The sequence below is a fragment of the Poecilia mexicana genome, unplaced genomic scaffold (genome assembly GCF_051168715.1).
Source record: "Poecilia mexicana isolate PSO_F unplaced genomic scaffold, ASM5116871v1 scaffold_17, whole genome shotgun sequence".
Lineage (NCBI taxonomy): Eukaryota > Metazoa > Chordata > Actinopteri > Cyprinodontiformes > Poeciliidae > Poecilia > Poecilia mexicana.
Genome location: NW_028263386.1, coordinates 8,143,669 through 8,169,969, shown reverse-complemented (window position 1 = coordinate 8,169,969; position 26,301 = coordinate 8,143,669). Strand labels below are relative to the sequence as shown.

At 36.9% G+C, this 26,301-nt stretch overlaps 1 protein-coding gene across 1 annotated transcript; it reads right to left on the bottom strand.

The window, feature by feature from the left end:
* Positions 1 to 446: 446 nt before the first annotated feature.
* LOC106933669 (activin receptor type-2B) lies at positions 447 to 24,295 on the bottom strand. Its single transcript, XM_015013061.2, has 11 exons — positions 23,171 to 24,295; positions 17,646 to 17,853; positions 14,293 to 14,408; positions 11,258 to 11,409; positions 10,961 to 11,104; positions 10,678 to 10,821; positions 9,315 to 9,463; positions 7,646 to 7,760; positions 6,157 to 6,295; positions 5,819 to 5,949; positions 447 to 4,479 (listed from the first exon to the last, which is right to left on the bottom strand). The coding sequence occupies exons 1-11, from the start codon at positions 23,220 to 23,222 to the stop codon at positions 4,285 to 4,287; spliced, it is 1,545 nt and encodes a 514-aa protein (XP_014868547.1). The 5' UTR covers positions 23,223 to 24,295; the 3' UTR covers positions 447 to 4,284.
* Between the last annotated feature and the right edge of the window lie 2,006 nt (positions 24,296 to 26,301).

Genomic DNA, 26,301 nt, shown 5'->3' with positions numbered 1-26,301 from the left:
GTAAATGCATAATTTATATCTGCAACACAACTAAGCGCTACTTTGTTTTGGTCTGTACATTCATTCATAACATCTGACTAAAAGAACATTTGTCGTATATTTGAAGTGAACTTTGTATGAACACTTTAAAAGGGCTAAACATTTGGGAAGTTTTTGTTTGAAAAAGTATGACAGTTTCATATGGAAAAATGCGCAGGGAACCAGTAATAAAAAAAAGTGTCTAATATAAAGGATTATTTAAGAAAATAAGAAACGAATAAAAAACTAAATCCATTCCAAATATTGTCCCAGTTAAAAATTAAGAACCAACACTGCTGACACCCCTGCTGCCATCTAGTGTACATGAGCACCCATAGACCTTAGTTCTACTCCACTGTATCAGCAATGTAGCAGTACCGTCACACAGTTAATCATGAATCAAATTCAAAAAATAAATACAACTAAACTGTATTATCAGGATTTATCTTTATTTTCATATACAAAAAGATGAATGTATTCTCATCTAGTTTATAGTTCTAAGCATTTCAATGCACAGATAGTTTTCATTCATACCGATTTAAAGAAACCAACCAACCACACACATGCGCCCACACACACAATTCACATAAACAGGGAAGGTCACATAGTTCCAACATTCGTTCACACTATAAGAGAAAAAAAATAAAAATATGCCGACTGCAAATGAAGAAAGAAAATAAAAACTATGATTTTGCTTTCACAGGATCCACACATGAAAAGGAAGAAACCCTTTACATTTAGCAAGTAAATATATACACAATACTTGACTTTTTTAATATATTTTTTTTGTTGAAGATGAGACTGACTCCGTGTTAGTGTTACTAAAGATACTGCATGAGGTAACATGGTTTTTTTCGGTTCAGAAGAGCTGGGTGTAAGACAGCATTTGGAGGTAACAAGCGGTCATGGCAGATTTTAACCACATGACGCGCCGTTTGCCTGGCACGATTCGAAAAAAAAAAGCACCTGGGCCACGTTCAGCTTCCGCACTAAAGTTTTAAACACCTGGGTTCGTTTTCTTTGTACTGCCCATCAACAGACGCCCATCAGAGGTTGATCCAGGTGTGAGGAGTTGTTCTGTGTTGATCTGCACAAGATAACTGTTAAGTCACAGCTGAGTTTATCAACTATTGCTGTATAGTAAATATTGCTGGACCCTTGGAACCATGCACATGGAAACTGTCAGCGTGAATCCCGACGGTGCTGCATCAGTCAGTCATGTGGCTACAAACACAATGATGGTTTTCCCAAAAAAAAAAAAAAAAAAACACTCAAAAACATTGTTCAGTGTCGACTTGATTATTTTCCCCAGAATTCCTTTTTACCAAAACTGCACATCAGCAAGAGCTACAGACCACTGTTTTAAAGGAAGAAAAATAATCACTACCTTTCCACACCACTAATCAAAGCACAACACATGAGCCTGTGTGTTGTCCAACGTGGCTAAACTATCACTATTAACAGGTCAGAACATCACATCAGCAGGTTACTATTGAGGCAATACTGTTCAAACAAGTGGCCAATCACAGAAGCCGCCACACCAAACCATAAAAATATTTGTTCGATTTTCTTTTTGTTGGTGATATACACGCTAATTTTTAAATGCCAGTGCCACCCTCACAACTTCTAAATAAGATGAGTCAATATCATAAACCACTGATATCAGCAACACTTCTCTTAAAATTAGCAGAAACCACAGGGCTAGATAACTTAGATGGATTGGTAGCAATAGTGTCAATAAATCTCTTTCTGTAACAGAACTGCAAATGCCCTGATTCTTTACAAGTGCATCTTAGAAAATTGGAATATAATCAAAAAGTATCTTTGTAATTCAATTCAAAATGTCACAATTATAGGTTTGTTACACAGTCTTGTAATTTAGTTGCTCATTTCTGTTAACTCTGATTATTATAGCTTGAACGCTAGTTTCTCAGAAAGTTAAAACGTTGCATAAAATCAATAAAAGTATTTTTAAGGTTAAAAACATTTTTCTTTCCTTCCATTAAAATGCTTGGATAAAACACTGAACAGACATTTTCTTTAGTGGCCTTTAGGATTTTTAATTTTAATACAGAAATGTTGTGGCCACGTTGAGGCCAACACAATAATGGAGCAGACTGCTGACTTGGCAGATGTTCAGCACACTGTCATTGAAACTCCACCACTAGGAGGGCAAGCCACAAAAGGTCATTGCAAAAGTAGCTGACTGTTCAGAGTCCTGTGTGGAAGCATAATAATGGAAAGTTTAGTGGAAGGAAAACGTATAGCAGAAAAAGGATGCACAGATTGCCACAGTGGCTGTCCTGACCAAGTATTGAGGGAATGTACTGCACTGCCTATTAAAAATATTTTTTATTACTGATGTAGTGGTCAAACTTTCTGAGAAACTACAATTTGTATTTTCATTGGCTGTGATGTACAATCAACATTAAAATATAAATATAAAATATTTCCTTCTGTGAGTTTTAATAATATCTGAGCCTCACTATTTGAATTCAATGAATTTTCGAAGATACTCAAATTTATCAAGATGCCCCTGTATATAAAATGTAAAACAAAAGAAAAATAATATTTAAGTATTAGGCGTCTGTGTGTATAAGCATATTTACAGGAATCTGCCTCTCTTCTTTTTACATTTGTAGGGCATATACATTGTGAAAAGTGGTCAGGTTCTATCAAAAATGGAAAAAATTAAATCCAAATAAAGACAGAGGCCACCCACCTGCAATAAATCCTCTCGACTACTAAAACACAATAAAATACATTAACACAACTCGATATACATGTAGAAAAAGCCTGAGGTACTTGTCAGAATATCTGAGGTCAGTCTGGAAGAGTAAGCAGCTGAAGGCTTACCCAGTCAAAAGGAAAAACACAAAACTAAAAAAAAACAAAAAAAAAACAATAAAACCCACAAAAAAACAGGTTATTAGCCTCACATAAAATCATGGATAGTTAGTGTTACATTAACAAACAATACATGTACATCTACAAATCCTTGAGTATCCTGGAATAGTCACAGCAGCATAACGGACATTCAATGTATGGTATTCATATTATGGTACAACTATGGCATTGCATTTGAGACAAAGGCAACCAATTTGAGCTCTCCTTGCATGACATACAGTGACTGAGGTATCTGTGGACCCGTGTCCGACTGAGTCTAGTAACCAAACACAGATGACTAAAAAAAAAAAAAAAAAAAATGCATGACAATCACAAGGATAAACCCTCAATTACCTGTTCATCGTCCTTACTTTAAAAACACACACACTCCGTCTCAAATCATTCAGATTCTCTCGCGCTCGCACACAAATGCATACAGATAAAATTAAGAATGTGTAACATTGCAACTCCAGACAGCATCCGTCAATGCCCCTGGCACTGGCAAAGGAGTAACTCTAAATTTTAGCAATTAAAAAAAAAAATAATAATAATAATAATCCAGGAATATGTCCATGTTAGCTAGCTGGATAGCTTGGCTCTCAACTTATAGAAATGTTCCAAAGAAGCCTGCTGGATACCTGAGAGGTAGTTCCAAGGACAAGACATCTGCCCGAAATCTTCAGAAAGTCCAAAACGTCCAATATGACTGCTCAGTTCGGATTTTGCTCCCTCCCTTTAAAAAGAAAAAAGCTGTGCTCCGTTCTTTTTTCTCTCTCTCTCTTTCTCTCCATCTCATCCTGAAGAATTCAGAGGTCTGAAAGAAGGGAGCACTCTCCAAATGTATAAGTGGAGAAGCTTCGACCCCTGAGGAAGATGAATATATTTTTGTTTAACAGTCTCGATGTTTCCTCCGAGGTGTGCAGCGTGTCGTCTGAGGTTTGGAGCGAAGGTTTTTCCAGAATTTGGCCGCAGACGGGAACTCCGACAAAGACAGCAACTCATGAGAAAAAAATGAAAATTAAAGAAAAAGACTAAAACGTTAAAGAAGTACATGCGGTACTGATGACGTTTAAGGTTTCACACAGAGGTGGGTGTAGGATGTGCCCATCGCATAGCTTATTACTATTTCAACTACAGCAGATGGATGCGTTAGTAAACACAAAGGAACAATTAAACAGAAACAAAATACCAGTATTGAGATAAAATAGCAGCTGCATATAAGTTGCTAGGGTGACAGGGAAGGGAGGTGGGACTGAGTTGTTAAATATTAACGAAGATCCGCTGAGTTTGGGTTTGAAAATTAAAAACAAAAAAATAAAATAAAATAAAAAAATAAACAAAGAAAAGTCAGGAGCTCAGGTGAGGCAAGGTGTCACCCGTTTAGGTACTGGACTCTTTGGGAGGTAGGTCCTCGTTGATGAGAGACGTCACAATGGAGGCGGGGCAGTCTGAGGTAGTGCTGCCTATCGTCCTGGCGATCTGGCTGATGCGCTCCTCCACGCAGCCGGCTGACAGTCGTGCCTCAGCGTCGTGGTCCCAGCATTCCTCGATGGTTTCGCACATCTGACTCAAGCCCTGCAATCGAAGACGGAGCGGGAGGTTTCAGTGGCATCTTTGGTAAAAACGACTACAGGTCCTACAGGCCTGGTTGGATGTTACACAACAGATGCTAACTTTTGTGCTATTAGTGGATAACAGCCAGTTGCAGTATTTTTCCAGTGCTTAAGCACTATTCAAGCCCTTAATAGCGAAAAGGTTTTACTTTTACCTACAGGTACATCTAGAAAAGCAATATAAAAAAAGTTTACATTTTTTGTCACTTATTTCAGAAAGTGAATTTCATACTACAACCCAGTGTGAAATACTTCAAGTGTTTGTTGTAATCATTGCTAACAGATATAACAAAAAAAAACCTTCTGTGTCTCGGAAAACATACAGAAGAGCAATAAAAAGAACATCTTAAAAATGTCAAGTTTCTGAAAACTGTTTATTTCTATGCATGAACAGCTGGTTGGAACTTTTTACGTAAGTTACTGCATCGATCCAGAATCCCATGGCGACAATCCTTGTGAAGCTCCAACAATCCTGTTAAGGCTGTGGTTATCCCTGTCAGACCTTTTTTTTTTTTACCCAACTTTTTCCTTCCACTCAACCATCTATAACCGTCACAGCACTATTCCTACTTCTTCAGCAATTAAATTTTTGTGGCTTACTATCCTTTATGAATATTATGATTTTATGAGGTAGAATTTGGAGTTTCTACTGTGTGTAAGCCATAATCATCAACATTACATGTAAATAAAGGCTTAAAATATTTCACTCTAAATAATGAACGTCTATCATATACAAGTTTCAACTTGTGAAATGAGTGTTCACGGTGCCTGTACACTGTCAGCCAGCTTAACGCCATGTTTGTTAGACTCCATCAACACAACTTCCTTTTATGCCTCAAAATAAGCATCGTAAGCCGAGTGTCCAGCTGAGAGCACTTACCTTACCGTCCAGGGCTCACAATAGCTCTCACTCACCACACCGTAATATTGCGTCTTACAAACTAGTCATTGGTTCAGCCCCCATCTATTTTAGGTAAAATACTAAATGCTTATAATCTTTTTCAAAACCATGTTCTTTGTTTCTTCAAAATATGAGACTAACTGGGGTCATAATGCTCAAACGTCAGTAATTAAAATCGTGCTGGCAGCATCTGCAGTTGGAGTGACAGCATATTGTGACGTTTATGTACTGGGAAATTTTGCTACACCCGTAGTACATTCATGAGTTTAATAGTCCATTCATTACAGATGAACAAAAACATAACGAGTTCAGAGAAGTGTGAAATTTAAGTAGATTTACTGGAAATACGGATGCAGCACATCCTGGTGCTGGAGTTGGAAATTCTTCCATGATTACTCACCGGATGTTTGAGCCAGCAGTCCTTGATGGCTGGGCGCATCTTTTTGTGCACGACCACATCCTGGAGGTCCTCCAGGGAAGGATGCTGACCTATTTCATCCTCAAACGGCAGCATGTACTCGCCAACTGTACCTGAGGAGAAACAACAGGCTGATAGAGTGGAAGCATAAGAAACAACCATCAGAACAGAGAATAAATACGTCTAACGTTGAGTCCTTGGCCCTGATTGGACAGCTCCACAGACAAAATAAAAACAAACCCCTTGTTTGCCAATACCACCTAAAGCAAGATGACCTTTCACCCTTTGGTGAAGTAACATTCCTGCACTGTTTGACTTACCGTCTGTCTCTGAGCAGCGGGACACCAGCTCCCAAAGCACCAATCCCATGGCGTACATGTCAATCCTCAGGAAGGAGTCCCGCTGAAAGTTAATGGCTCCCTCCAGCACCTCCGGAGCCATGTAACGCCTCGTACCGACCTGAAAAGAAGAACGGACTCCAGTAATCTTCAAATTCACAAACACATGCATTTCAAATGGTCTGAATGAGAGCAGTTTCTTCTGGAAACAGACCTGTTGCAAATTATAATCCAGCATTTGGGAGTCAGACTCCTCCATGCTCCCATTCTGTAATAATTTAAGTCGTTTGAATGATTCATGAAAAAAAAATAAAATATAAAAAAATCGAATTACAGCAACCAAATGTACAAAAAATGAGTAAGAGGTGCTCCAAATACAGTCCACTGTAAAAGTACTCATGTGGTAAGCACAATCCTAAATGTTTGTTATTATGGTATTATTTCTAGTGCTTTCAGGTACATCTCAAATTAGAATAAATGTTCCCATCAGACTCATTTGTCAGATTAAAAGTGCCTTTTGAAAACAGCAGAAAGCATGCATTTCTTTATGAAAATGTTTAGTTTGATGTAATTTTCTAATCTTCTAAGAAATTAAATGTGTTTTCACCAGCTGTCAGCAGAAAAAATTACAAGTAACAGAAAAAGGGCTTTGAAACATCAGTCTGTGTGTAATTAATACATATAATATGTTTTACTTAACGAATTGGGTTGTTGGAATAAATTTAATTTCCAATAATAATTTATAAAGATGCCCCTGTACTTGGTTTTCCATGTTTTTTTACAAACAAAGATCTGAAGGGTTAAAAAAAAAAAAAAACTTCTCCAGAATTTGCTTTAATTTCCTCAAATAAAGTCAAACATGACAAATTAAATTCAGCAGCCCCATGTATAATGAACAGAATGTGTAAGTGAATCAAATATTTCTAGCTTTGTACATCACAACAGAAAATGTTTGGCAGGACTGCAAATATACAGACTTGGTCATGACCTGACCTGAAACTCACAGGTCAGGTAACTAGCCTTAATCAGAGTAACAGCTAATACGTCCAAAATAACTCTGGAGAAGCTGCAGAGAGCCACACCTCAGGTGGAACAATCTGTTCACATGACAACTAATAGTTTCATACTCCACCAAGTCTGACCTTTATGGAACAGGAACAACAGGAAGCTCTTTCTTGAATAGCAGGAATGATTCTACATTCTGTAGAGATCTTCTATTTCACAAAGAAGGCTGGCCAAAACTGCATTTTTTTTGAGAGAGATCTACAGAGCTGGTAGACAGATATTGCCAAAACGTGGTCCCACAAATGAACGTGTGAAAGCAACACACCATTTTGTAGTGGTCTATCACATGAGGTTCCAAAAAAAAAATAAAAATACACTGAAGTTTGTGTTTTCAAGGGTATGAATAAATTGGACTACATGTATAGTGGTGACAATAATAAGAAACCCAACATAGAGTTCATCCTACCTGGCCATGAGTATCTCCAGGAGGCTTTCCTGGTTCAAATCGCACAGCAAGCCCAAAGTCCCCAATGACTGCAGTTAAATCATCTCGCAGTAGCACATTCTTACTCTTGAAGTCCCTGGAGGATTTATTTCACAGCAGCCATTAAAATGCCTTTTTTAATGGAGGTGTTTGGTCACAGCAGTCACATAATTTAATGCAGATGCTTTCAGAGAGAGAAACAAATCATTCAAGGACAACCTGGAAAGGGGAAGATCTGATCTGAAATAAATCAAACGGGAACCATCAGAGATTTAAAGGGGATGAATCCCGAAATATGTCAAACAGAGAAGAGAAAAGCGATTCATGTGAAACAAATCGGCGCAGAATTTTGTATCCAACAGAGATGGTAAGAGAAATGTAACTATTGTATTTGAAAGAAGTTGAAAAAATAGTTTTCTCAAATGCAGTTGGAGCAATTCATAACAAAACTAATTATGCAACCAAATAACCTTTCCATTTCTGATCAGATGTTCCAACAGAAGTAGACCAAACAGAGTGAGTGTAATTTTAATACTCTAGTATCTGTTTCTTTTCATAAAGACATATTTAACTCCTTTTTTAAGAAAAACTGCATCTATACCATCTGAAAAACTGCAGTCTAGACACTTTCATACAACGTCCCGTGTCAAAAGGTGGGAATAACGTTGTTAATAAATACAAAATTAAAAAGAAGATGGTGAGCATGGCTCAAGTATAATCAGGCTAACGATTCTCCAAAGACAATGCATTTTCTCTGACACCGTTTCCACTTTGTCATTAACTTTCTCAGCTTAGTGAGAAAGATGCAACAATGAAAAAGTAAAACTACACCAAGCCAAGTCAAAAAGAAATCACATGTCAGTAAGTGATTTTAAAAACGGTTCTCCTGCCAATAAAACACAAAAATGTGCTTTGTTCCTTATGTTTGAACCAACCTGACATGCAGAGCAAGAGCAAATCAATTTAGCAGATGTCTACATGTCTGTTTTATATTAGAATTATTATAGCTGTAATAATGCTGTAATTTCCTTTTAGCAGCATTCTCAGTAACTGCTGCTTTTCTGTTGAATAAATGTTCATGTTCTACTTATTTAACTTTTTGTGTCAATCAAGTTCTGCTTTGAAATGATGGCATTTTTACACAAGGTTATCATACATACCTATTGTGCACCATTTCTTTTTATTTTTTTTGCTTGACTTCAGTTCAGCATACTATTCATATTCTAGCCTAACAACCAATTGAATTACAAAGGCTTATTCCAGGTAGCAAAGAGAGGCTGAGAGGTGCATGCGACATGCTTCACACCATTGAGCATGAATCATAAAAGCTGAATTGAGAAGTGTACAAAATCTATGATTGAAAAGGGGACGTAGACTTTGTGTAGCTCCGTGTAACAAGGACTTTGAGGTGCGACTTAAACTTACAATGCACCCAAACAACCATTAGAACATTTTGTAGTGTTTCTAAAACAGCTGCTCCACTTTCATGTACAAACATGCATTTTTAAAACTGCGGGTCCTTAAAACCTAGCATTCGTAGAAGATTAAAAGTTAAAAGAACAGGGCTTTGCATGAGAGCACATCAGGAATGAATGCATGTCATCCATTAAACTGAAATAGTGCTCGTCAGTTTCTTTCTTTCTTTTCTTACCTATGTGCAATAGTAGGTTTGGGCCCCTCCCCCTTGTAGCTGGGAATGTCTTCATGGAGGTAGGCCAAGCCACGGGCCATGGTCTCTGCTATGTGACACAGCTCAGTCCAGGTCACAGTGTTGCCCTTCAGGTGGTCCGTCAATGAGCCCTGCTCACACAAAACAGACCAAAGGTCAACAGGTCAGGTGCGGACACACACACAGGGGTTTTTAATCCGTTTCGAAACAGACTGCTGCTGCAGAGCTGTCAAAAGTGGAGCCACAAAGAGAGACTGTTCAACCCACCAAGAGCTAGCAAATGTTCAAGATGTATCTACATGAAAAAGGATCGCACCTGAAAGTCAATTTACTTCAGAACTCGACTCAAAAAATGTGAACCCTCAACATGAATCCATTACAAAATGCGAGGTATTTATGTTCGTTAGTTTTGCCGATTATGGATTAAAGTTTCTGAAAATTGAAAAGTTCATTTCTCTGTTAGATAACATAACGTCAGAAAGTACTGGATTTTTAACACAGAAATGTCAGCCAACTGAAACACTCCATGGATCCTATATGCAGCTCAACATTGTTTTCTTTATACTTTGACACAACCAGAATCTTTACCAGTGAAAGGTTTTGGCTTGTTGTTAAGAGTGTTGATGACTTTTTACTAGACAACTGTCAGACAAGCAGTCTTCCTCTAACAGAACATATCCTTGCAGTGTTTAAATTATTTTACTGATTTTATTTGTGTGATATTCTAAGTGTATGATCAACTGATTTTTTTGTTTATTTAGCTGTAATAGCTATTGCAATCATTATAAATAAATGCTTAGCATATATAAGTCTGTGCACACAGAAGCTGTATAAATCATTAGCTTTGCTTTTTGAATTAAATTAGTAAAATATAATAACATTTTGATGATATTCTAATCACTGGCCTGCACCATTGCAAAGTAAATAAACTGCAAAATGAGGCAGAAATTAACCAGAAATGGTGATATATTTAATCGTTACAAGCACGCAAAGGTATCTAAATCAATAGATACTAATAATAATAATAATAATAATATTCACAGCAAAACAAGGTGTTTATGTAACCTAGAAATGTACCATTTCAGCGACTTTTTAAGAAAAAATAAGCAAATTAATGTGCCTGACAACTTAAAAAAAAAGGAATATTTTTAGAAAAACTTGTAGATTGTGGCATAAATCAGAACACAACTGACGTTTTTCCTGACACAAATGATATGAATTAAAAATCTTCCCTAGAAAGTTTAGTTTGCTTTTTTATGAGGTAAGAAATAAAACTGCCCAGTAACTCTTCATCATGTAGAAGTCTGCTTATATTCTATGAAGAGGTAGAAAACTGAATTCTCACCCTCTCATGAAACTCTGTAATAAGCCACAGTTCTGCCTCCAGGTTGGTCCCGTGCTTCTCTGCGGCGATGTAACGCAGAATGTTTTCATGTCGCATCCCTGGAGTCAAGAAGATGTCCCGTTCGTTCTGCCATGACTGCTTATCCTGCAGAAACAAGCATTCGTGTTCAGAGATTTTTGGTTCAAATAAATCCTTCTGTCACCACAGGCTTAATACTTAATACGCAGGGATGGAAAATCAAAAATTTATTAGAAAATTTCAGCATTTTGGTATTCAATTGTACCTGAACTGGGAAGATTTTTACGGCAACATATTCACTCATTAGCTGTGCTTTCCAAACACAACCAAAGCGCCCCCTGGCTTTGATTTCCAGCAACTGCAGTGGTTTCAGACCCACCAAAGGGGATGGGGGGACCGGTCCAGGATCCTGATCACAGAAACAGACAAGTTTAAAGTCAACTAAACCCATTAAAACACATATAATGGGCTACATATAAAGAACCTATAGCAAGTTACGCAATATTTTAGACATTTTCAATAATCTCTATAAAAAGTCAGAGTAGAGAGTGGCCCGTCTCACCTCGCTCAGATCTACGTGGCCGTAAGGAGGCTTGCGGTGGCGGTACATCCACAGCGCCAGAACCAGGGCCAAGGACAGGACGCACAGCGGCAGCAGAGAGTACACCAACACGTTGAGCATTGATTGCACGCGGGGCGGAGGCCGAATTTTCACTGCAAGCGACAAGCAGAGCAATTTCAGAGTGTCGGCTACATGACCTGCCGCTTTAGACAGCCTTTCAAACCTCCCTCAAAGAAAACGGGAACTGGTTTTTAAAAGAAAGGAGGAGATGTTATTGATTAAAAAAATGACTTTTAACATCGACTGACATTTAATAAATCGTTGATATTTAATTTTTGTCACCAAAAAGCTACATGAGCTTACGCGTCTTGGAGATAATAAACGCAGGTGGCCGAGACTGACACAGACTTCTCAGAACATAATGCTCGCAAACTAATTTAATAAATTAATGTAGGAATGTAGCAGACGTTGGCCATGAAAGCAGAACATTTGGTGCAGTTTCCTTTATAGAGAAAGTATTTTCTAATTCCAATCACATGTCCATGACATTTATTGGATTTTGTAAAATATAAACTCAAAACCAGATTCTTTAAATTCTGTTTGTTGATGAGTTTGCAGGCTTGCTTTCAGTATAAACTCAGTGCTTTACCTGCTGATCACCACTTAGAGATGTTCAAACTAGCCAACAGATAAGTGCGTCATCATTACAGATTTCTGGCAGGTATTTTTTTAATCATCTCAGACTAAACCCAGGATTATATATTTTTTTTTTATCATCTACTTGGGCTGTCCCATTGGATGCCTTAACCAAATACAGCTTGTGGGTGTAAAAAAATCAATAAAACTTCTTGTGAAACAGTAAGAACCTTTTATCTTATAAATTAAATGCATCAGTTACACTGCAGGGAATGCAAGCTCACCATAACTAAAGCACCAATACAAATAAAAAATTTTAAAAAAGTCTAGGTACCTGATGGTGTACTGTCTGTGCTTTTAGGCCACCAGCAAATGCGATGTATGCAGCAGCCAATTTTTTTTAAAATCCTTTTGTTTCCACTAATGAGGCGTTTCTAAAATATTTTTCAACTTTTATAGTAATTTTGACAGAAGAGAAGACCATAAACTCCTGTAGCATCTGGTGAAGAAATGAGCAGGAATGGAGCTGAAATACTACTCATCAAATGTTATGATGTTGTACAAAATGTTGTACATTTTTTTTGCACACTGTACAAAAAAAACTGGAAAAACAACATTTTCTTTTTTTTTTTCTCGCAGGATAGAATGGAACTGCAATAAAATAGCTATGAGCACTAGTGGAACAAGTCAGCGTTGGGTCGGGGGGCAGGGCCAATTACCGGGCCCCTCACGTGTTTGTCGTTTGATTTTTACCCTGGAAGCACATTGGCTAAACCGTGAGTGAAAGAGTCAATGGGACTGACTACTATATATTCCATTGAGGGACAGTACCTTTACATACACCTTTCTGAGAACAGGTGAGGGTGAACTTTCTCCGTCTATAATCAGACATTAAAGCGACTTCAAACCATTCCTCCCTCCCTGGCACCTCCAGACCCGGGCCCCCATGGGCACCCGCCCGGGCCCCACCTAAAGCTCCGCGCCTGTCTATGAGCCAAATTCTCAAACAAGTCAAATTAAGAGTAAACATCCAAGCATAAACTTAGAACTGAAGCAAAAGTTTCCATATGAAAATGTCAGCAGGGACAAGGAGTGACCTGGTTAAACACTGAATCTGCATTGTCCACTCCTACATGCTCAGGAAAATTTAACTGACCAGTGGAAACTACCGTTTAGAGCTGAAAGAATCAGCTGGATAAATTGTAATGAATCAGTTATTGAAATAATCGTTATTGCATTTATTGCATAATCGCTAAGGCTATTTGCCGAAAGAGCAACACAGTCAGTAGCATAATTGTACAAAACGTATACATTTTCCATTGAAGTTAACAAAAAAACTTCTTTGTCAGTAAATATGTTCTAACCGTCCTTTGCTACAAATGTTAAACTGCAGACTAAAGAAATTTTGCTTTTGTATTTTAGGCAATGAAATGTTTATTTTCTTACTTTAAAAAGCAGTTGAATTACTTGCTTATTTTTATATAATATAAATAAATAAACTTAAAAATGAAAAATGTGCACAATGTGTCCTTTTTTATATCCCAATAGTCATCAGACTAATCAATAAAATACTCGATTAGTAAAATAATCGTTAGCTGCAGCCCTACTACTCTCGTAACCATAGAAGCTGTCGCTGTCAAGAAAATCAGAGACTGCAGCTTTGAAAACATCAAATATGAGCGACTCAAATGGAGCACAATTACAATCCTAATGCAGACCATATTATACTGATTAAATGCAGCGTGGGATATTACGGCGCTTCAAAGCTACTGAGTTTTCAAGCATACATACTGATTTTAATGAAGTGACGCACAATGACTCAGTACAGAGAAGCAGCCTATTCTTACATGCATCTGTGACGGATTCAAGTAGCTTCTGTGTAATTCAAGATTAAGTACAAAAACTAAAATACACACCAGCATCTTAAATATGCTTATTATGACAGCACAGATGTTTCATATTAGTTTTTGATCTACTACGCTGCAGGACGAATTTAAGAAGTAGAAACAAAGCAATCAATCGAAAAGGTGAAATAAGTCACTATGTTAAAGATCACAACATCCCAGTCAAGAGTTTTACCAGCATAAAAACTCAAATGTTGGTATTCCATATTTATTACCTAGTTTTCATCAGTTTGTTTCATTGTCAACTGGGAGTAAAAAAATGATTAAAATATATATATAATAAATACAATGTATATTCAAGATCAACTTTAGTCTTTAAAAAACAGAAAATCACCATAAAAATCTGACAACATTGGCAAAGAAGTGGATATTGTAACCACTGCCCCATTTAGCAGCTGCTAAAGTGCGTAATAATAAAGCACTATGGCCCAAAAGCGATGTGTTATAATCAACAGCAGCGTTCACTGTGCGTAGGTGGGCTTCATCACCACTCACCTCGGCTCCGGCTGCCAATCAAGTCAGGAAGGTGAGTGAATCGCTCATTGCAGTAGTTTCCTTCGCAGCAGCAGAAGAACACCTGAGGGTTTTCCTCCATAGAGACACACTCTTGCCTAAAACATATGACGGAAGACCAAAATAAATACATTTTTGGCGTTTCATAAATTAAGCCAACTGAAACTAGTTAGAAGAGAGTTTGTCGTTTGCTGTATAAAATCCTCTGATCACTAACAAAAGGAACACAAACCAGACTTCTCGTTCGCAAACTGAGACTTTGGATGCCTTTGGTGGACTATCAGATAATGTAAATAGCACAAAACATCTCAGTAACTCTTGTCAAAGTGTCTGACCAAGTACTATTCAGTTGCTGTCAGTATGTCAACAACCTATTAAAATGAGTCCAGGTATGAAGGACGTGAACTCTGGCATGGTGTATTTATGTTCAACACTCATGTTTAAAAGATTTTCCTTCTTACATTGACAAAGTCATCAAATAGAGACATCTCACTGAGCTGTTTGAAAACATTCTGTTTTGAAAGGCATTAAAGCAGCCTTGATCACATTTATTTTTGCGGAAGCACTTTAGGTATCAGAGGGGAAAAAAAAAGTAAGAGACGCAAATGACTTTCCAACACTGAGAATAACCTGAAAGTCACTGCGTGTCAGAAACTAGATGGCTACTCCAGTTTTTTAAAAACACTGATTAAGATAAATATGACTTTTATTCTATTTGTGACATTTTCCATTTTTAAACCACTGGGGCCAAGCCTAACAGCTGCAATATACAGGCTAGTCAAGCCTGGACTGCACTATTATATTTTATATTGATTTATGTAAAACATTTCTTTTTTTTTTTGTCAAAACAAAAAAAAATCTAATTTAGTTGCTACAAATCACACATCTTGTTCTAGTGTTTTGTCTCAAGTCGAACTTATTGAACTTGTGCAAGTAGAATCAAAGACTTCAAACATAACTGTCTTGTAAAGCTGATGTGTAGCAGCACATTTACCTTTGTTTCATCAGAAGCATATCTGATGGTAGAGTCTCGTTATACAGGTTCTGAAACTGGCTCTTTCCCAGAGATGCCATTTTTGTTTTCATTCAAAACCAGGAGTTCAAGGTTTTCTCTTCCAAGTAACTACAACTTTTAATACAATAATAAATTCTACTGGCAAGATTTTTTTTTCTATGCTTCCTGTTCTTTATTTGCTTAAAATATCTAACAGCAACTTCCGATCTTAAACCTACCAGGGAGAAAAAATGTTGGTAACACTTTATTTGAATGGGGTTGAATAAGACTGACATGACACTGTCATAAACATGACATAACACCTGTCATGAACATGAATAAGCCTTCATGAATATTTATAACTGTTGTCATAAAGAGTCATTCGATAAATTATGACACTTTTAGTACAAAGTTGACATTATTCAAAATGTCTTTGTTATGACAACTTGACATTAACCAAGAAATAATTACTGATTTAAATTTGTTATAAAAGTATTACTGATTGCACTTTAAAAATTAGGTAACTTTATGTTATTAAAGGTAAAGTTTAAACAGTAATGATTTCCTGGTTAATGTCAAGTTGTCATAAAGAATAATGTCAACTTTGTATTAAAATGTCATAATTTACCGAATGACGCTTTATGACAACAGTCATAAATATTCATGAAGGCTTATTGATGTTCATGACAGGTGTTATGTCATGTTTATGACAGTGTCATGACAGTCTTATTCACCCCCCCTTCAAATAAAGTGTTACCAAAATGTTTTTCAGATAACGGAACAGTTACGTAAAGGTTAGCTACAGTTATAAATGTTTGGACAGTTCTTCTCTCAGTTTTTGAATGCTGTGCAGCTTGTTGTAATTTTGCCCTCATCTCTTTTACTTTTCTGACAGTTGTTATGATGTGTAACCATAGCAACGATGTATTGTTTTCACAACTGGGAGCAGCTGATTAGCATCTCAAAAACTACAGCCCCAAATCCCAGAGGAGTTGAAAAGGAGGCTTCATGGATGCAGAGAAGACCAAAGAGCAGAGAAAGGGGGGAGGAAGTTCAAACTAGGACTGCAACGATTCATCAAATGAATCGAGGAACTCGATTTTTAAAATTCCTCCAGATTTCATTAAACTATGTTTTACCGTTTAGCATACTGTGTTCTGGACAGATTATTTGTGTTGTGCAAATTCCCTTTGGAATGAAAAACATTGTTTTAGTTGAACTAAGCAATATATATGAAGGTATAGAAAGATTGTTTTAAAACTCTGGGTTTCAGTAACCCAACTGATTTTCAGCCTATCCTGGGTATTTTTCATGTAAAAGGTTTTTCAATAAAAAAAAACTAAGTGTCAGAGTGACTGGAGTTTTGTCTGAATTTGGGGTGGAAACAGGAATAACTTTGACCTTACTAACGAGACAAACGTGAGAGCTGAGATATAGAAGCTAAAGAAGTGCCATACCTTACTCTTATTAAAGAAACACTGCTTTGAGCAGCCTATAGCATCAAAATGAAATGCTTTTTTGGTAACCTGTAATAGTCAGTGTATCAGCTTTTAAACAATAGGAATAACTGTTACTTTACTGATTAAAAAAAACCTGTCACAGTGTGAGAAATGCATGCATGCTAAGGCCTAGCTTCAATAGGGGCTGGAAGAACAACCTGGAAAGAGTTACTTTAATAAGGCTTTGTAATTTTAATGTAATTAACAACATGTTAAAATCAAGCTAATGTACCAGAGCAACAAGGATTTCATGTAATTTGTAGCCAATAGTTCTCCCATCTCACTAAAACCTGGAGTGATTGGTTGAGAGAACAGAGCCATTCTCTATAAGGTTATAACGTCAAATTATTCAAAGGCAGAAATAGGAGGGAGATGTGTTGTTTACAGAGCATCTAAAACAAAAATACTGCCCACTTTTAAAAGTGACTCACATATTCTATAATTTTTACGAGTCTCATAATTGAGCAAGAATGATTTAAACGTTCTCAGAGTTTTTAATACTGAGCTGACAGAATTGATCTTTTAATGATTTGGGCTGTTACATCTTTGCAAATTTACAACAAAAAAAAAACAAGTCAAGCTGCATTTTAAACATGTTGGAAACACAACACAAGTGTATGTCAAAGCTTAAAGAGATAGAAACTTCCCAGCTAAATACAAAAAATCTGTATTTGTTATGAAACTATCGACGTCTGTTCGTAATGTTTGAACAATAGAGTTAGGACAACTTCCCCCAGACCAAATGTGGATTCTGGAGATGCTCATTCTGCTGCCCCAGCTGTCTGCTGATTTGGGTAAAACTCAGACACCCCACAATAAAAATGCAAATGTGTTGACCTGACCTGTCATAGCAGTTGAAGTCATCCAGCCAGCAGCCTTTCTTCACCAGCTTGATGGTCCCTGAGGAGTTGAGCCAGGAGGCGTAGCAGTGCAGCCGCTTGTCCTTTTCCCCCTCGCAGCGCTCAAATCCACTCTGGTTGGTCCGCTCTGTTCGCCAGTTATCGTTGTAGTACACACATTCTCGGGTCTCCACCTCTCCCAGACTGTACCCTGATGTGGACAGAAAGCCTTGGTCAGCAATGCATCGCAATGAACTGAAACGCAGCGGGGGGGGGAAGCAGAGACAAATGACACGGGGTTCGCTCTGCGCTACAAACGAAACATCGTGGAGCAGAGACGATCATCTCTCTGGCACGTAGCCAGTTTTGGGAGCTCTCTGTGGTAAAAATGAAGAAAAAAATAAGTTCCTCTGGGCTAAGAAAATGTTGCTGAATACTGGCTCAGCATAATCCCATTGACTAAATGATCTATTTAGAGAAGAAAAAAGCTAAATGCTCAGAGAAATTATCAAATTTAATTAGCTATAGAACAATGATCTGCCTGCTGTTGTATAGAAACCTAGCATACAGTCCAACACTACTCCTACTGTAATGTTCTAAAGTATTCACTCAGTGAACTTTGTTATCATTTGTGAGAGGCCCCATGGGCCAAAACTTACAAACTCTCTTACATTCACAGTCAAACTCTCTTACATTCACAGTCAAACTCTCTTACATTCACAGTCAAACTCTCTTACATTCACAGTCAAACTCTCTTACATTCACAGTCAAACTCTCTCACAGAGTTTGATTGCAACGGAAGTTAACTTAAAATTTCAGTTTCTGATTGGACCCCAGCCAGGCAGGAGTAGGCGGGTTTTCACGGACAGAAAAATAGCTGAGCGGCAGCGACTCACAGAGGCAACTAATATTTTAAATGACATCGTTAGCGCTCCCACAGTAATGTTAGCATTAACAGAAGTGTTTAGAAGCCGACAGCCAGCATCGGAAACCCCATCCATCAGTGGGATAAAGCTAGCCTCCTCTTTCTTAGCCCAGTAAAGCCAGCCTGCACTCGATTTTAATATGCGCGACAGTACAAGTTATGGCGCTCTCTTTTCAAAAATAAAAGCGCATCTCCGGTTTATGTTTGATTCACACGTCAAGTTTCTCTCCGGCGGCTATAACAGGCTAAAGCTTTGTGTTAATTTGCAAAACGACATTATGCATCTGAAAAAAATATATATAAATATATTGTGTGGGCAAAAAATCCTGTAAAGCACATATGTGCAACCTCAGTTAAAATTGGTCTTATAGAGGTGTCCCCGTGTCATCCTGAAGTTAGTGTGCAGAAAATGCTACAAAACTTTGCAAAATGTGTAGATGTGGCATGCATCTGTATTCAGACATCTTGAGCAAATACTTTCCAGAATCAACTTTTACTTTTTTTGGTGTACGCATTTGGCAACAGACTCTCCTACTCCTCCTGAGTTCTTGTCTTCTTGGCCAGTTCTCTGTTTAAGTTTTACTTTTCACAGCCTGTCGGTTTTGATGGATGACCGTGGATAAATAGTGTATCATGAGATTATCACAGGACGGCAGGGAAATATTCACTGGCGATCCAATGTCCCAAAAGAAAAGAAAAAAAAAATCCAATGATATTGAGGAACTAGGGCTGGGCAATAAATCAATAACAACACATATATTGCAATAGACATTTGATCAATATCAATAGAAAATACATCTGACAGAATGTTCAATAATTTCACTGAACTCTGATCCAGAATCGCACAGTAAGGCAGGTGGCATCAATTAACTCTCTCAATTTGGTTACCTAGCAACAACCTGCTGAGTAACTTACGCAACAGCAGTTTCAAGTTTGGTCACTGTGCATCTTAACTACTTAATAGTTTAAAAAAAACGAAGTTGAGTGAAAGGAGAAAATGAGTGCAGCAACTCAAGAGGAAATTGTGAAGTAAACAGAAAACGTCACGTCAAAAGTTTAGCAGTATTTCAGATATTTAAAACAAAAAACATAATTATTGATATTGATTGATAAGAAATCCTTATAACTTTATATGTTTCTGAGCCAAAATTTTGACATGTCACTTTATCCATGAGAACCTCAGCCACATTCAATATGGCCATTAAAGGCACATTCAACTGGCCAAATGTATTAAAGATATTCAAAACTATTCTTTGCAAATGTGATACTGCAATGAGGATCATAATTTGATATAACGTGTTGCTCTAATTCAAAGATCGGTATGTTTTCTTTATTAAACAATCCTACAGTAGAAATTTTCACCCTGATCTGGCAGCTGTGTTGCTTGGTCTTAATGGTCACAGAGCAGCTTTATTTATACCAAAATTGACTCCATTTCCTCATTAGTTCTAAATTTTATTTAGGTGTGGCAGAGCAAAGAGGCTAAATGAATAATGAATGTCATACTTTTTTATGCACTACACATTTTAAAAATGAAATTTTCCCTCCACCTTCCGTTAAACACTACCATGTGCATCACATAAAACGACAATAAAATACACTAAATTTTCAGGTTACAACGTGAAAAGATTTAAAGGGGGTGAATACTTTTAGAAGGCACCAAGTAAAAATGCAATGGTGTTTGTAAGGACAGATAATGTGCTCTTTAAATGGCATGTTTCTAAAATAAATGCTCTCGTTACCTCAGCTGAAATGTGATAAGAGCAGCCAATCTCTAAATGCAACAATAGAAAGCTGTAGATAATGTCCCTACAGACTCTGATGTTGGACACACACTCAACACACTGCGTACAGAAGCAGATGACATGTTGTGAACGTCAGTCGAAATATAGCTTGGACATTCAGGCTCAATCTTTGTTCAGAGGGAAAAAATAGAGCCTGTCTCTTTAAATCCCTGCCTATAGGAGCCTGCCCATCCCCCAACTTCACCCCCACCAACCCATTACACACACACTCACTCTCACACACACACACACACACATTCACACATTTAGCTGTCCAGCAGCACACAATAGACTTTATTCCATCATACAGGGGATGCATGAAATGACCAAACACCATGCTCATTACACAGGAGGGACAGAAGAAAAGATATTAAAGCCAAGCAGATGCATTCATTTACACTCTTTTTACAGCAGTGATGCTCAATGCTCCGCTGAGCCGAGATGGCATTTCTGATATCTGTGCTCACGTGATCCAAGAGGACTTTTACTACAAGATCATTCCCCCCGAATCCTCCCTCCCCCTCTGCCACTTTACTGGGTTTTTATACCACAAACATGAATTCTGGAGAAGCAGCTTACTTAATATATCCTTCCTACTCTTCATGCCCCAGTCTATAAGCCATGGAGGTATTAGGGGCAGAGATAGTTAAATCTCTAAAACAGCTTCTACACCAGCTGTAGAAAAAAAAAACCCTAGGAGAAATGTACTGATCATAAAAATGTATCTGTTGAGCTTAAGCTGAGGCAGAATAGTGTATTCACAAGTGGGGCAAGAGGGGAATATTTGATAAGCAAACGGCCACAAAAACTCACTAAACAACAGAGGGAGAAACAAACAATCATCCATGCTTGGTTCACATGGTTCCAAGGGTGTGTAATGGTAACTTCAGAGTCCAAAATAATTCTCCCCTAAATCAGCTGCTCTCTGTGTTGATCAAATAACACAGATTTACCAAAGAACAATAAATAAATGAAATCCTGACAGAAGTGTTTTTCACAGGTTCGCGCACAGGCCGTAGTCAGAACAGAAATGAAGACAAGAGATGGAAAACGACACTCGCAAAACATAATGTTAGATTTAACCATTAAAAATTGGATTTTGATTTCACTACGGAAATTATGTCAATACTAGCATATTGTTAAAAAGGTACATAACCAACTAATTTAATTTAATTCAAATGAATGATGGTAAAGATCATTTTGATTGTACAGTTTGTATTTCCATGCAAAAAAAAAAAAAAAGAAACATTTAACTGACAATGAGGCATAAAATCTGGAGAATGAGTTAAGTTTTTCAATCTATTACAATAACAGAGTTTTTGGTGAACTCTTTGGTTGGAAATATGTATAAGCTGACAGCTTTAAAAGGCTTAAAAATGAGGTTTTCAATAGGTTTGCATATGAGCATATGCCTAATTAGTCCACAAAATGTCTGGTTTTTATCAAACTATGGAGCTTGTTTTCATCTCATTGTTTAAATGTAGCATTAAATTTTACATTGAAAAATATCAGATCTTTTTGTTTAACATATAGTACTGTTTGACACAGTTTTCAATTATGAATAAATATTTCGTATTAAAGAAGGTGATGTTTCACTTAAAAGGAGTAGAAGTCAATTGTTTTGTGACTATGGATCATAACATTGCATAGCTATCACAGTAAATTAAGAGACAAACTACCCTAAAATTACAACATTTAGGTTATAATTTCAACCAAAACATAGTTGAAATATATTTTCCTTCTCTTTCACAAGAAATTATTTCTTTTGTCACACCATTGTCTTTTTTGTTACCAAGATGCCATGTGAAAGCTCAGCTTGCTAGCAAGTTTGACTTTAGCATTAGCACTGCTACTAAATCAGAATGAGCCGTATTCGCCCAGTTTGTGCACTGAGACAAGGAATCCAGACAACAGAATCTAACTATATTTAAAAATGCAATAAAAAAATTACAAGTTTGTTTTCTTCACCAATAGAAAAAGTATTATAGCTCCCACTGGGGAAATGTGTGCATCAATTTGTACTCACCAAGGGGACAATTGGTATTTGAATGTTCAACTGCTGATAAAAAAAAGAAAAGTAGCATCATATAATCTGCTCACATACTCCAATAAATATCTGCTAACAGCAGGTTGATTAAACTTGTTTTGGTTTGATCAATACTTATAATCAGCTCTTTAGAGTGAACAGGACATGGAATACTTTTCAACAAGCCAAGTGCACAGAATTGCAATGATTTATTTCTACATAGAAAATGTAAGTAGAATTAGATAAATTCAATGCAGGACTATAAAAATGGTAAGAAGGAAGGCTAATCCATAGTGAATAAAACAATTGTAGGATTTATTACCAAATTAAAAGTAGCGAATGTTAGAATTTAAGATTTCACAATTAATATTCTTGAATAAAACAGACAAATGTCCACGGGCAAAATGCAATACCCACCAAAGTTCTTTTTTATAGTGTATAAGGTTTCAGGATGTTGATGCAGCTGCTGCCTTCTATTCCTGCCACCGTTGAGGAAGGCGAGCAACAGTTTTAATTTTGGAAATTTGTTCAACTTCTTAACACAGAACTATCGTGTTACGTGTATTTTAAGCTTTGGGTGAAATAAAGATGCACCTTTTAGTAAAAACATTTCAAGAGAGAAAATTAGAGTAGCGGTCAAAGAAGATTATGACAGAGATTTAAATCCCGGCTGAATGGCAGTGCCAGTAAAGTTTAACCGAGGGTCGACATTTCAGACAATTACGATCTTTGTCGAAGGGAAACCTTTGCATGTTCACCAACAACAACAAAACAGAAAATAACAGCTGCTTACCTGCGCACAAAGTTCCCAGAAGAAGTGAGCAAGTCAGCCATGAAAAAGACATGTTCCGCTTTAAATACAGGACAGAAATTTCGTCCTCTTTCTTTCGCGAACATTAAAACTCAGGTTGGCCAAAAACATCAGTCCAGGATCAAACCGACCACAGGCCTCTCCAGTCCCTCCAGCAGCCTAACCACCACCACCTCCTCCACCACCACCACAACGCGTATCAATAGCCGCGACGCTGCAACAATGTTGCAAAGAAAAGGAGCGATTAATTGACTGCCGGGGTGTTAGTCCGCGAAAAGGTGCCGCATTTCGCATCGGAAACGGCTCCACGAAGCAGTTGAAGCGTCCGAATCGATGTCAGGACGCTGTTTTTTGAGGTTATTCGCTGGAATAGTAGCACCGCTGCGTCGGGGAGGTCGGTCGGGGGTTTACATGCATGTTACTGATCTGTGTCCAAAATGGCTTCTAAATGGGGAATGGGCTGCAAACAGGGAAACCCGGATGTGTAAACACAAAGGGGGAACTCAGGCAGCCACAGAGTGACGTTAACGCGACACCGCGGATTAAAAAAAAAACATCTCTTCAAATTCTGACTTTATTCCGACGTCCTGTCGATGATTATCACCTTTTCTTTACACACTCAGGCTGAATAGTGGCGCCGAAGAGGAATGTGAGTTCCGGTGTATTTATATCGGCGAGCGATAGGGGATTTGGACTTTCTTTTATCAATGTGAGGATTTTCACTGTACTTTTGAGTTCTTACGCCTAAATGTTTTATTTTTTTTATTCATGTTTAAGGGAGACCGCGGTTGGTTGTGATAGTTTCTACGCTTTTATATTTTGTTCATAATTAGGAAATACCTACATAATCATTCCTTAATTAAAACAATGCTTAAGCTTCTGGGCTAGAATATTTTTATCTGTAGCAAAATTTGAATTATGTTTTTTGACTTTTACCGGTCAGACTTTTTGGTAAATCAATCAATCAAAATTAGATGAAAGGTGGTACCCAATTCTAAGCCAAATGAAAATTTTATCTAAGGAAAATAAGCATTATAATGTTGTTAAAGTCACTATAATGCTTTTTTTTCCTCTCTCTTCCACAGCTACCTTAACAATAGGAACACAGTTGTACAGTCAAGTCTTTGTCAATTTCCTGTTTTGCAAAATCTGCTGTTATAAAGATCATACCTAATAAAAAATTCTTACCAGTTCCTGTTCGTGGTTTGGGTTGATGATATTAAGGCACAACAACGATGCAACTTCAATTAAGTTTTCCTGTTTGTCAGTTTGTATCCATTTTGCTCCTTTTGTACTTGTGCTACAAACAAACCTCGTCATTCCAATTTACTTAAATGGATATTAGTTTACAACTTTCGTAATAGTTTTACACATTTTGAAGATAAAATGTGTATAAAAATGATCAAATTATGCATGATTTGGGTTTAATGCTCTTATCTATCATGTTGTTCAGTTAAACTACCTCTTGTGATGTCATCTACCTACATATCCATGAAGCAGGATTAGCAGTCTGTTCCTAATTGCAACTTTTTAAAATCCTGCTATGGAACTCTATGCTTAATTACCCATCTGTGTTTTTCGGTCAGTGTGCATTTGTTAATGAAAAATTAATATTCCACTAGATACTGTCTTTTAAAAAAAAGTTTTTTATTATTGTCAGATAACGAATCAATACAAAATTGGATACATTTCTATGCACTCTGAATTTTAAGCATTAATTTGGAAAAGTGATAATTTACCTCGATTTTATGTAAGAACACAAAAACTAAGGAATTTACAGCATTTTAATAGTCTTGAAAATATGCAAACAATAGGATGCAGTTTAAATTCCTATACAAACCCAATTCAACCAATCATATGCGAGTTCTTGACAAACAGTTTTAGCTAACCGCTGTATGACTTCAGCTTTCCATAGGAAAGCTAAATAAAGTCAAAGCTTTTGCCTTCAGTTTTCAATAACAATATGATTTTCAAATGATTATTGTTGTATAAGTATTTAATGCAAAACAAAACAGAGTAAAAACAATTCTGATCTACAAATGTAATGAAATACTAGCTTTCTTCAAAGCTCTGTAAGCTTTGAAGTCACAGCACCTGTAGTGTGTCAGTTGTGACAACCAACTTTATCTACTCTACTGAGTCTAATATAATAAACTCACCCTTAGAATATAGAGAATATGCTAATATTTAGTCAAATATACATTATAGTTTAACCCAAAATAAATAAAAACATGTATGCATTTAATGTTTTGCAAATGTAGAATCTTAATTTTATGACATTTTTCTTGTGATACTCCAGTAAAGATGCCACAGGTCATAGATTAGGATAATTTTTTAGTTTTTTTCTGTCTGAATGATCTTTTATGCATTAGTGGCATAGCTATAAATAGCTGCCCCAGTTTGGAGTAACATGATACAATAAATGCTAATTAAAATGCATTCGTTCCATTTTCCCACTTCACCTCTCCACAGTGCTAGACATTAAATTTACCACAAATAAAAAAGTAAAACAGAATTATATTGTGGCTCATATTAGAACAATGGAAACTTAACTTATTTTAAAATAGAAACTACATGGCAATTATGTTCCCAGTCTACAAATATTCAGGTTATTTCATAGTCTGTCATTTTTCACAGATTCATTTGACTCAAAAAATACAATCTTATATACCATAAATACTGAGTTTATATTCTGGTTGCTAATACTGCCATTTAATCTGTTGTTTATTTGTGTTTTGTAATATTGCACACCTCACTGTTCTGCCTCATGTACATTGCTCTTTTGCACAAAATAATCCCTTTCTTTGTAATATAGTTCAGTACAATGCTTAGTCTTGTACTGAATATGTTCATCATCATGTACCAATATGTTCATCATGTGAATGAATGCTTTAATAATAATCATAATAACAGTATTAGTACACTTTAAAATGAGAATTGAGTGTACATATTAATTTTTTGTCCAGACAGGGTCAATATTTGTTCACTCTCTCAAATATTTGGTTGAATGGCCTTTTGCAATTTGCATCTCAACCAAATGCTTTGTGAAGCCACCAACAAGCTTCTGCTATAACTGCCTGCATATTTGCAGCCTTTGCAGAAATGGTCGCATT